Source organism: Pteropus alecto, unplaced genomic scaffold (genome assembly GCF_000325575.1).
Source record: "Pteropus alecto unplaced genomic scaffold, ASM32557v1 scaffold50, whole genome shotgun sequence".
NCBI lineage: Eukaryota > Metazoa > Chordata > Mammalia > Chiroptera > Pteropodidae > Pteropus > Pteropus alecto.
This window is the reverse complement of record NW_006431918.1, coordinates 4,421,135-4,434,169: the sequence shown is the minus strand read 5'-3', so window position 1 is coordinate 4,434,169 and position 13,035 is coordinate 4,421,135. Positions and strand designations below refer to the sequence as shown.

At 38.1% G+C, this 13,035-nt stretch overlaps 1 protein-coding gene across 3 annotated transcripts in view; it reads right to left on the bottom strand.

Moving 5' to 3' along the window:
• FBXO16 (F-box protein 16) overlaps positions 1–11,991 on the bottom strand; it is a 45,194-nt gene extending 33,203 nt beyond the window's left edge. For all 3 annotated transcript variants that reach the window (XM_006906243.3, XM_015600696.2, XM_015600697.2), the window contains exons 1-3: positions 11,884–11,991; positions 7,816–7,951; positions 793–828 (exon numbers count right to left, since the gene is read on the bottom strand). In XM_006906243.3, coding sequence (XP_006906305.1) covers positions 793–828; positions 7,816–7,914 — 135 coding nt within the window. In that variant the 5' untranslated portion in view covers positions 7,915–7,951; positions 11,884–11,991. The remainder of the gene's footprint in view (positions 1–792; positions 829–7,815; positions 7,952–11,883) is intronic.
• Positions 11,992–13,035: the final 1,044 nt, after the last annotated feature.

Genomic DNA, 13,035 nt, shown 5'->3' with positions numbered 1-13,035 from the left:
GAGAAAGTTTTCATTTGTATAAAGGATAGTTGTATCTTGTTAGATAAAAGCATGAACTTGTTATTGTAACAACTTGTAGAAGGGTGTATATAAATGCTAAGTAGCCTAATGGAAGAACTGTGCTGGTTACTAAGCTATTGTCTCTTAGATCCAAACGTACCTTTCTGTATTCTACCTTGAGTATAGAAGCCTGGGGCTCTCTCTACCAACCACATTCTTCCTTTGACAACTGAGTAGATGATGCCAATGCGGAAGGCAGCACTGGAGGGAAAATGAGGCGGAAGAGCTTTATTCTTTTGTGTCCTTGCTGTTCCTAGCAGTATCACCCTCCCTCTGCACCATGGCAGTAGGTGGTGATTCCAGTAGTGAATGTTTTCCACACACCCAGAACCATTGCACTTCCTCAAATATATCAGAATCGGCTAGCTGTCATCTGCTTTATTCCTTAGAAGTCTGGGTCCCCTACAGGGCTTGTCCCAGCTCCACAGGGTCCTTTCTCTGAGCTCCTGAGGTAACAGTAAAGCTGGTAGAAGCTATTTCCTGCAGCACTGTCTCTGTGGTATCTGTGTTCCCTTTTTATCCTTTCTGTTTTCCAGGATTTGTTTAACCAGTTCAATTTATTAAATTTAATTATGTCTGTTAAATAACCAGTATGATTTCTGTTTTCCTGAGTGGACCTTGATACAGAAAGTACCAAACTATGAACAATCACTCATTGCCTTTTATCCAAACTGAATTCATTGGGCTCTATGATAACACAACCTAATGTAGAAGTATATTTAAAATGGTTACCCATTTTCCAAGCAGAGCTCTTCTTTCTTCGAATACCTACAATAAATAAAAAAGAATAGAATGATTTCATATTTAATGGCTGAAATACCCATTATGAGAAAGACATCGTTGAAGTATGAAGAAGTAAATATTAAGTCTTTTCATTGTATCAGTTGGGTATAAAAAGACAGATTTCATTCCTGAGAAGGTACTTTACTTATTTTTAACTTGGGCAAGTTATCCTTTTGTAGTTTTCCTATGTGGAATAACGCATCATAAAAAAGAAGTAGTTTTTTTAAAGGCAAGAAAAGAATAGAATTGTAAAGTGAAATCAACTTTAGAATTTGAAGAGATGAAAAATGACAAAGGAAAAGCAGGAAAATGAAGATCCTCTCCCCAAATATTTCAATATCAGTAGTATGATAACTTGTGAAATTTATGAAAGAACAGCTGTTTTTATATTTCAGTATGTATACATGTCAGTGGGTATACATGTACTTATATGTTTGTAGGATTAGAAATTTGTATATATGTACCTTCAGGCTTACAACTCAGTGTTTATCTGTATAGGTTTGTTGTTATACACTATTTAGGACAGAAACTATGTCTTACTCATCTTCACATCTCCAGTGTAAAGTGCTGTACGTGTAACATCACAGATACTCATGTTTGCTGGATTGAATAAATGTGGTTGGGATAATGAATATCCTTATAGAATAATCAGTACAATGTGAGTCGTTTATATATTGGTGTAGAAGTGTTTTTCTGAGTATCAGTCATATGCGTATTTCAATGAGTGAGGAAGAGAAAACCAACATCAGAATGTTTGGCAGAGGAAGGAGTTATGGAGAGAGGAAGCAAGAGAAAGTAATGAACAGATGTGAATATCTCTCTTCCTCCCACACATACACTCTGTCAGCTTTCAAAATTAGAACCAATGTTTTTCCCTTCTTTTTAGCACTACTAAATTCTCTAGCCCTGCAAGAATGTTCCTACGTGGAAAGTAGCTCAGGCCTATTTCTTCCCTTTTTGTGGAGGAGGATGAGGAGCTGGTTTTATGCTTCTAACAGACAATGTTTTCCTTCCTTTTTTAGACTCTCAAACTCTAGTTTCAAAGGTATTACAAAATGGGGATTTAAATGATTGCTTTGACAACAACCTCAAGGCCAGTGAAATGTCAGTTTTGCATCTGGCCAGCAAATCTCATACATCCTGGGTAGACAGTCTGCACATTAAAGAAAAAGAATGCCCTTCTCTCCTTCCTCCTAATTAACTGCCACCTGGGTTACTAAGACCCTCAAGTAACAGTGACATTTAAACTCAGAATTTCTAGATAAAAATAGAAGAGAATCTAAAGAATATAGAAGATTCAAAAATCTGGATTCAAATATTTCCTGAACTCTACCCCTCTACCTAACCAAATCCTACCATCCTCTATGGCCCACCCCAAGTCATCAGCACCAGCACTTTTCCGATGCCCAGTGATCTATCTCCTCCTAACTCACACTCCACTTACAGCTCACACTCTACTTGGTTTCTATACGGTTTGTTATGGCTCTCTAGTCATATCTGTTCATTTTATTTTCCCACGGAGGTTACAACTACTTTCTCTACACACTCCATAGGTTCCAATTCAGGCCCTCGATAAACCCCTACTGACTGAACAACAGCAACAAAAAAACTTCCAAAGTCATAGAATTTTAGAGCTAAAAGAAAGCCTAAAGGCTTTGTTTGGGGGGGCTCAATTTCCTCATTTTAGAAAGGACAAGCAGAGGCCCAGAAGGATTATACTTACAGATTTTTAAAAATCACTGGTTACAGATTGTGTGTTCAGCTTAACTCTGTACTTGATTCCTCACTAGAACCTTAATCTTCCCTATCCTGACTTGCAGCTGCACATTCTTAATGAACTACTGCCCATGCTTTGGCCTTACAGTGGGAGAAGACAAGGTTGGATCCCAAGACCACAACCTCCTTTCAAAAGGAGGATGGGATAATCATCATGGTAGCCAATGATAGTATGAAGCACTGGAAACAAAGGAGCACTGACTTGAAGGGGAGAGGGGAATCAGCAAGAAGGTAGCAGGAAAGGAGTAGGGTAGGAGGTGCGGAATATTATTCAGGCTAATGACCAGTCTAAGCAGAGTCCGAGTGACAATAGAGAAAATAAGCTTAGCCAACAATCCTTCATTTGCATGAAAGAATTGCATTTTGTAGTTCTGGCCTTTATAAACCCCGCCTTTCCTTGCTCTCTCCAAAGTACAAGTTGAGTTGCTACTTGAATCTGTGTCTCTCGGATTGCAATCCTTTCACTCAAAGAAATGCTTTTTGTTCCAGAGTGTTATTCAGTCTAAAACAACATTCTTTAAAGGGCCAACAACCAAGTTTAAGTAGAGTCCAAGCAAATCCAGTTTTTTACCAAAGGACATCTGGACCCAAGTAGAAACTGATGGGAATGAAGAGGGAAGGCAGAAACACTAGACGAACTCAGATCTAGTTCAGACTCTACCCTTGACAAGAAATATAATTTGGGACAAATTATTTAATTGTCAGGTCCTCAGTTAGACTTAGAATCTTAGATTCTCTGGTTTGAAGCAAGTCTTCATTTCAAAGATCTGTAGTCTTGTTTTTCATCATAAAGAGCTAGAAAACAAAGTATCAATTCAAAATGGAAATATTAAAATGGATCTTCTTTCCTCCAGAATGTTTATATCACTGGTTACTCAGAGCCTTCTGTTAAATCAAAATCCTACATTGTTATTTTAGTTGACACTGCAGTTACATATTTCACCATGTGACATCACCACAGTGTATGAGTAAGATATTTAGGGGCTCCTAAATTATGATTGATTAATGATAACGAGGTGCTTTTTCAGCATGCCCTTTTAACGTGTACTGTACTACATCTGTGAACTATACTCGAAACAAAATGTTCGTTCCTTTCAATTCAAACACTAGATGAAAAGAAATCATATACTTTTAAAACATTCCTCCTCTCGAAATTCACAAGACTAGATGGAAAAGAAATACATTTATTTTCAAAGCATTCCTCCTCTCAAAATTCACCAAGCCTGAATTATTTTGAAATCTGTTACATTTGCCTATGCTGATGATGCTATTTTTATAAGCATCTGAATTTGAATTCAGTCTCTCTGCTTAAAGCCTGCTGTGAGGTTAAAATCCTGTGACTCTTATTTTTGTCTGAAATAGTTATATATATTGCACATTTTACTACCGAAGAAAGACAAAATTAAAACAAAAACAAAAAAAATGGGACCTCAAAATCGTACTGATCATTGGTGACAAATGCCCTGTTTTATTTATAAGGAATGAAATTAGTGTATGGATACTCTCTGGAAAGCTGTGTCCTTGGCATCTATAATCCCTTTCATACAGTTAGAATGCTGGATGTGGAAGAGACCTTCATGGTCATCTGATCCAACCCACTCATTTTATAAAAGGAGGGTAGCAAAGCCCAGAGAAGGTAAGTGACTTACTCAAGTCATATGGGAAATTATTGGTACAGCTGATCTGGATGTTCCAGAATGTTCCATTCCCAAAGTTATTGTTCTTTGTTTATTTGTATTTATATTTGTTTTTAAAAGTGGTTTAAAAGATGACATTTTATTGCACTGTATAAAGTAAAAAATGAAAGCTCTTTTCTAGCAGAGCCATCTCCTCCAGTGCCATCCAACATTAGTGGTTTTCTTTGGGGGAAAACCATGATTAGTAGCTTGGTATATGCATATATATATTCTATGTGTGTGTGTGTCTATTTACATTTATACACACACACATGTGTATAATTACACACAAAGATTTTTAAAAATAATTTTAGTCCAAACTAGAACCTAGCTAAACCAAAAAAAAAAAAAATAACTTTTTAGAATAAAATGGAAGGTCTGAATAGCAAAATAAATATCATCTCTAGAAATTATCATTAGAGTTGACAAAAGCTATTCAAGAACTAAGACAAGCCAATGCAATGCTTGCTGTAACACACGGCCCAGAAACCCCTCCAGGACTGAAGGACTTATTTATTCTCTCACCTGTTGGGAGTGCTGCTGGCTGACAGTCTTGAGCTTGAGATCTGCCCTGTCTATGATCTTTAGGGGAGTTATGGAGTCAATGGAGGCCTTATTGAGACTACATCACAGCCCATCTTCTTTCTCCGCCCCAAACCTCTTTCCTTCCTCTCCCCTCCCCTTCCAGTGCTGATACCCAGAGCCTTCCTCAATCAACACCCTACATGCCCGTCTCTGAGTCAGCTTCTTTAGTAACCCAACATGTAACAGGCCATCAGGCAATTAAGATATATTTTCCCCCCATAGCTCCTAAATCGCTTAAGACTTCTAATTTTTTGAAGAAAAATTCTGCAAATCAAGGCATCCAACACATACATATTTCAATTCAAGTCACTTTTTCACATGTGTGTAAAACCTTCTCCATTCTATGCGAAAACAGATTTCAAAACTAAACACTGAGGTTTTTTGGGGGAAAGCAAAGAAGCTGTTATATAAACTGTTGGAGAACTAAGAGCCTTGCAAACAGGTGATCAATAAATAATTGTTGAGCTGAATAATAAAGACTTTCAACAGACCTGTGTTGTTTATGACTAGACGAAAGCTGATTTTTTTTTCTTTCTCTGCCTTTCCTTTCCTGGTCCCTCATTTTTTTCCAGACATACTCTTCTTTTCTCATTTCCTTTATCTTTTTCCTTCTTAGTCTCTCTCCTTTTTATTTCTCACTATTCCTAGTGCTACACTGGCTCACTCCCAAAATCGCTCATTTCACATCAGAGGAGTAAAACGGGAAAGTACTGAGCAGGAGGGGTCAGGATTGGTGCTCCAGCTTTGCCAAAGTGATGAGCATATCCGTTTGGTTCAGAGAGGCAAAGGGTCAAATCCAGGCTAAGGAAGGAGGGATATAGGGAAAAAATGGTGAGAGTCAATGGAGAAGGTCCCAGGGAGTATAGCTGAACTCTGACTCCATTTCTTGTGCCTCAGGAACCATATAAGGCACTGGAGACACAGGGAGAAAAGACAAATCTCAACTCTTAACACATTAGAGTCAAGTGGGAAAACTAGTAACTGGTGATGACAGCAAAAAACAAACAAACAAACAAACAAAAAACAACAAAATAAAACCAAAACCAAAAACAAACAAACAAGCAAAAAAAAAAAACAAGCAGAAGGAGGCTTCCCATTTGAGTTGATTCTATAGGAGGCAACGAGGAGAGCATTGGAAAGGTGTTGAGGTGTGAGAAAGAATGGCTCTTCTGGGGGCCACTTAGTTGGCTTGGATATAGGATGAGAAGAAGCATTGGTAGTGCTTGGAACTGGGAAGCTGGCAGAGGTCAACACGTGAAGGGTCCTCAATGTTATGCATGGGGGTTTGGAATTTACTCTTTGGTGTAGGGCCATTATCGGTTTTATATAATAGGATTAGATTGATATTTTAGGAAGATCATTCTGGGACTAGAATAGAGGATGGATTGGTAGGGATAAGGGCACTGGAACCAGTTAGGGGATTACTGCAATGCACCAGGCAAAGGGTGATTAGGGTGTGAACTGAGAATGTGGAACTGGAGGTATACGGAGAAAAGGGACTCAGATGAAGAGCTCTAGGAGAAAGACTCCTAGAACTTGAAAATGAATTAAATGTGGAGGAGAGAGGGTGCTGGGAGATACTCCTCCCTGGACCTGTAACATTCCCAAATGTCTTGGAATACCAGGAATGCAAGGCCCCGACTGCTCTATTCTTGGGCAATTTCTTCAAGTTGTGTACAGCAAGGTGACCTTGAGCAATGAGGCCCTTCCTATCTTCCTTCGGGACCAAGAGTAGATTTGCTTACTGCTTACTATAAAACCAATGGATTCCCTGGGCTCATAATTCCTCAGCTGTGATACAAACCCATGATGTATGCGGTATTTATCTGGGACCTTTGCATCACTCCTGTGGGACAAGTTGGACAAGGAGAACCAATACAAACATGATGTTCATACTGCTTGCTGCTCCGTGAATAATACAGTTCTTTGTCTCTGACCCAAGAATCTTGTGTCTTTTACTGTGAAACTGCAGTGTCTTCAATGCCATAAGTAACAGGCTAAGTTATTAACTAGTAAATTAGGGAAAATCAAATCCTAGACCTGACAAGGGGAAGAAAGATTTCTGGCCTGAGTGATTTGATGTAAAGTGGTGTCTTTCTCTGGGGGAGGAACTGGTGTGTATGAGCAAGATAATGAGGTCAGTTTTATTGATGTCGACTTTATATTACTGCCACTAGGTGTGGTCCTTCTAATAGGTATAGTTGACCCTTAGAAATAGAAGGCATTTGACTGCCGACTCGCCGCACAGTCAAAAATCCACATATAAGTGCAGTTTAAACCTGTATTGTTCAGGGGTCAAGCGAATTGATAACAGTAACTTACAGATCTGTTGGTAAATTCTGCCCCTAACTGAAGCAGGAACAGAAATCCCCAGAGGCTAGCCAATCTCGCACCCCAGCATGATACTCAGCTTCCCACCCTTGCAATCCTTTATAGGTATATTCTACCAGTGCCACCCAGAATGCAGGTGGGACATCAATTTTTTAGGAGAACATGAGGCTTGTAATCAGATGAGATTTTTTCATTTTGTTTATTTGGTTAAATGTGCAGCATTATCCAGTAACTGCAACTCTAGCAAGAAAATCTGTTTTTTTTTTTTGGAAATCTGACTATCATCTTCTCTCTCATCCTGGTAGTTCTAGCAGAGAACCAGTGATTGAAGAAAAAAATGGTATTTGAGGTGAGAAAGAGGAGGAATGACAGTGGAGGAAAAAACAAATCTAAGACATTTTCATCACAGGTAGGGACTCTGTGTCTATTGCCAGCCTTGCCCATATAGTGAGGGCTCAATACAAGTTTTTGCAAAAATCCTTTTTTTTTTCATCTGTTACACAATCCTACACAATTTCTGTTCATATTCTGATAACCAAAATTTTACATTTTTTTTTTTCTTTAAGGCATGGATGCAACTGATAAAATAGCTTTGATCACTTACTTGGTCATTCAAAAGCTGATGGTTTAAGGGTGTCCAGGTACTCATCTTTGTCTGCATTTTGGGACCATCTGTGCTTTTCGGAGGTGCAAATGCCATCATGAAATAACTGGATATTCTTCCATAAGAAAAACTATACCTATCAGAAGAAATGAATAATATAATCTTTAGAATGCTAAAAATACTAATACTGCAGAATCTTTTAGTATGTTGAGAGAGGGAATTGGGGGAAAGAACATTTATTGGGAGCCCTTTATATATCAGGTACTTTATATGCCCAATTGAAGCTCATAACAATCTGGTGAGGTGGTAGGTTTTAGCTCATTTTGTAGGTAAAGAAAATGAAACTCATTGAAGTTACATGCCTAAGGTTTCATAGACAGTGGTAGAATTGGAAATCAGATACAGGTCTATTTAACTCTATTTTCACTGGACCACAGAGGGAAATCTAGAATCACTCCTTGGCGGAAATAAGTATTTTAATTTATAAAATCATAGTGCAACATGAAACACTCCTTGTCCTTTGTGTCTTTCTTCCTCTCCTCATAACATTCTGACATCTAAGTAACGAGGGTTCTAGCTTGATACTATATTTAAAAAGTAGAACGATATAATGTACAAAGCTAAGTCTTTAGAGATGAACAGATTTGGGCTTATTGGGGGAAATGTGTAGTTTTTAGATGCCCACTATCTGTCTGCCTTCATTCGATTAAAGCATTATAATTTCCATGATGAATTACTTTCTCCCCATTGTTCAGAGTTTGTTGGGTTGGTTAATCAAGGTGGCCTCTCCTTCCCTGGCCAAGAGGTGGTCACGAGACTGAGTTAGGCCAGTTAGATTGACACTGACTTATCCTTACTTTACAGCTAAGGTGATTAAAAGTAGCACTGATCCTGTTAGGTTGTTCTTGCCGCCTCATCCCTCAGAAGCCTCTAGTTATTTCTTGTCCATTTTGTGAGCCCCCTGATATCCTTGCAATAAATTTCCTCTTTTGCTTGTATTAGCTAGAATCTATTTCTGTTGTTTACAACCAATTTTTTTTTTTTTTTTTACTTCATACATGTTTGATCCTGGCTCTAAAACTTAGCAGCTGTATAACTTTTTGCAAGTTATTAAATCTATCTAAGCTTCAGTTTCCTCATTTGAAAAATACAAATGTATGTAGCTACCCTCAACTGCTGTTGTGAAGATTAGAGAATAAGGGTCCAGCAGACTGCCTGTCAGACAGGTGGCCTCGATAAGTAGTAACTTCCTTGCAGCCTTTCTTAGAACTTCCTGCCATTCATAGAGTTCCTCAATATCTGTCCTTCAGAGGGCTATAACAAAATATTTTTAAGGTGGAAAATATTTAAAGCAGACTGATGGTAGCTTCGATATATGTCTTCAGTGTTTCCATCTTCCTTCCTCTCTTGAAGGTGGGTTTCATATAGGAAAGCAGTGGTGATGCCTGAGGGGACCAGGGCTTGCCTGCCTGATTTATTGGCTCCAAATATTACAACAGCAAATATTGGACATTAAAAAAAAAAAAAGCATTAGTTTTTGACTGATATGAGATTCCCCCAAATGTTAGATCTAAAATCTTTGAGGCTCTCGCTTGACATGTAATATTCTCTCTCAGGTTTAAGTTATAGCTGAAGATAAAGCCAATGTTTTAAAACCTCAGTGGCATCTTTAGATAATACCTTCTTGCAGTTGCCTGCTGCCACCATACCACTGGAATAAAGGGGGCTCAGATCAGCCCTCACAGTCTTCTCAGCCCCCAACAGCTAAATATCTGAGACACACACATTTAGCTAAATTGCAAAAGGGATAAGAAATGATTTCATCACAGTATTATTAACTGGCAGCTACAAAAGTACATGTGAGTAGGCAAATTATAGATACAAAGCATGGTCACTGAGTCTAGATCTGCCCAGTTAAAAATTACATATTTCTTTTGTCTGTTGTTATTTATTTACATTTGACCTTTCTTATTAAATCAGTTGTTTTTAATTTTTTTTTTTTTTTGAGGGCCAAAGAACTCTTTGAGAATATGATGAAAGCCATGAATCTTCTCCCTGGAAAAATGCATGTGAACATAAAATTTTGCCAACCTCAGGTTAAAAACTCCTGCTGTAAGCTGAGAAACTCTCTTCCCAGTTTGTATAGGAAACAAGCTAGGCAAAATTTTTGACAAATTTAGGACAAAGAAGCTATGTGGGGGCCTCTCCAAGGACCTGCACTGGTTGTTTTATTTTTTCTTGTTCCTCAGAAATAGAAATTACTTGAATTAGACTTTCTTCAAATCAACTTGAGAAAAGTTTGGTTTTCAGGAGATGGGCCTATCCAGAAGAAGCAGCCCTCTTATAGTCCTGGTGAAGCATGCAAATAGGGTGTCCTGCCCTGTCCTTTGTCATTGTCCTTTTACAATTTTTTCCTCCTCTTTCTGTTCCAGAAGATGGGCAGTGTGCATATCTGCATGCACACACATTCATGGTATAGACCTCTGAGCACTATTCAAAGACAGATGGTTTTATGTAACATACTCAAAAATAATTGTCCCCACTCCGTCAACAAGACAAAGCAAGTTGTCTTCTCCTCCTTAGACATATAAAGCTTGTTGCTTTGTTGTGACCTCTTTTCTCTTTAATGGCTTTCCCTGAATGTTCATCTTTAATTTTTCTTTGGATAAAAAGGAAAAAGGAGGGCATTTGGTCCTAGCCTCCAAAGTACGGTTCTAGTTCGACATTTAACAGCAAGGATGGGTCCTCTGGTAAAGTTCCAGTGGCCACACATCTCCACTTTCATCTTCTAACCCATTCTTCACATAGTCATCATTATTCAACTTTACTAAGGACATGTTAGGCCTGTGTTAGGGGTACAAATATTAGGGTCTTTGCTTTAATGGAGCTTACAGTCTACTGTTAGAGAGGTTTTTTTTTTTTTTTCAAATAAAAATTATATAAAGTGTACAATGTGATGTTTTTATATATGTATGCATTGTGAAAAAATTATCACAAATGATTTAATATCCATCACCTCCTACAGTTATCATTTGTGTGTGTGTTCAGAAAACTTGAGATGTACTCTCAGCAAATTTCAAGTATATATTAACTATAGTCACCATGCTGTACATCAGCTTTCTGGAACTTATTCATCTAATAACTGTACCCTTTAACCAATATCTCACCTTCCCACCCCCTAGACTCTGGTAACCAACATTCTATTTAGGGAGGTATTTATTAAAGGACCAGTTGATCATATTACTTTTCAGCTCAAAAACCTTCAGAACCTCACTAATGCCTACAAAATATCCAGACTCTTTAGCATGCACATCTAGGCCCACTATGAATTTACCTCAACCTATCTTTTCAGCTTCATCTGCCTGTCTCTCCCTTTATGCATTATCTGCTCAGACACACTGAACTTCTCAATACTCAGAGAAAATAATACAAACTCTGTTTCTTTGCTTATGTGGTTTTCTGACATCGTTCACCTAAATCCTAACCTCATAAAACATAAATGTGCTCAATAGATATTTTGTTAAGTCAACTGAATGAATGAATGCAACGGTGGAGTGGGGGCTGTTTAAGGATTAAAACTAGTGAAAATGTACAGTGAAACTTGGAATATTATGAATTGAGTACTGGGATTACACTCAGGATTATCAGGTTTTCATTCGGAATTTACAGAGCAGAAGAGGGTTGAGTTTCTCTGCTAATACACAATGCACCCACTGAACACTGCAGCATTATTAGAGAAGGGAACCTCAGATATTATCAAGTATCAGGCAATAGGGTATGGTTAGATTTACCATAAGATAAAATACAATTTTATCTTATCAACTAGTTAGAAGGAAAGCAAAAGCTATAATACAATACAGAGAGAGAGTTCTTGATAGATATAGAAATAATTATTTGTTGGTCATTAATTTCACAAATATTTAGCATCTGGCACTTCAACTGCAGCTGAAACAGAGCAAAATGTAATCTCCAGGAACACTAACAAGGCATCTGAGAGGCCCAAGAGGATCTGAGAGTGGAGCTCTCAAAAGAGTCTCCATCTTTTTCATGCACTATCCACTACCTCACCTTTTAGTTCGTCTCCCTCTTCAAGCCTCAAGCGCTGGTGTTGCCATAGTTGCTTTTTCTTTGACTCTGCCCAGTCCCCACCCCTCCTTAGCTTCCAGTAGTCCAATCACTATCCATAAATCCTTTCTCTGGCATCCGGGGTCTCTTAGGCAACAATGTGTGGTTTCTTGATTGGCCAGGAGATCTAAGAGGGCTGGCTCCAAAATTGGGCACACGGATAAAATGAAAAAGTGTGAGTGCCAGTGGGGTAGGAGGGGCTGCAGTCTCCCAATATAATGCTAAAGCGAAGCTACATCCAATCCTGAAATAAGCACCATTGAAAGCCCTCATTCAAGACGTATTTATGTTCTAAATCAGGCCAACCTACTGAGCATGTCCAATTATATTGCTCTGGTCACTATGAGGCTCCGAAACGTAAACTCCACTTTTCCAGGTTTTAAGAGTGACCAACAGGTAAAAGACAGTTGGAGGCAAAAGAATTCACAACTGGTTCACTGAAAGAATAGCACCTGCAACAGGAAGTGGAAGGACGTGGGAAAATTGCCCAACATACAAACTCATAAATGCTCCAACATTAATTTTAATTTATCAGATTAAGGAATTCAGGCTGACTAACAGATACACCTTGGAACCAGCAGATGGCACGCCTTAATAAGAAAAACTCCAAATGTGGAAAATTTTACAATCCGGTCTAATTTAATTAAGTTTATTGAGCACCCACCATGTAAAAAGGGATGGAGTGAGAATACCGGCATAAAAAAGAAATCGAATGAGGAAGACTGGAAAATACAATGTGTAAAATAACTCATGTAAGGCCCACAATGATAACTTGCTGTGATAGAACTATATAAACAAGTGCTGGCAAATAACCAAAAATTCAAAATTCCAGACGGAGCTTCCTTGGTAAGTGTGAAGCAGTTCTTATAGGCAGCAGATTACAAAACAAAACAAAACACATACCTCTCCACAAAAAAAAAACAAAAAAACAAAAGTCTTTCCTCACTAAAATAGATAAGAATATACTCTCCTCCAACTTAAATGTAAACCCTAGGTTTGTATTGTGTTTCATAGTTTTGAAATAGACAGTATTAGTATATCTCCAATTTAAAAAGAAAAGGAAACGTCAAGCTCATAGAGATTGATGATTTCTTT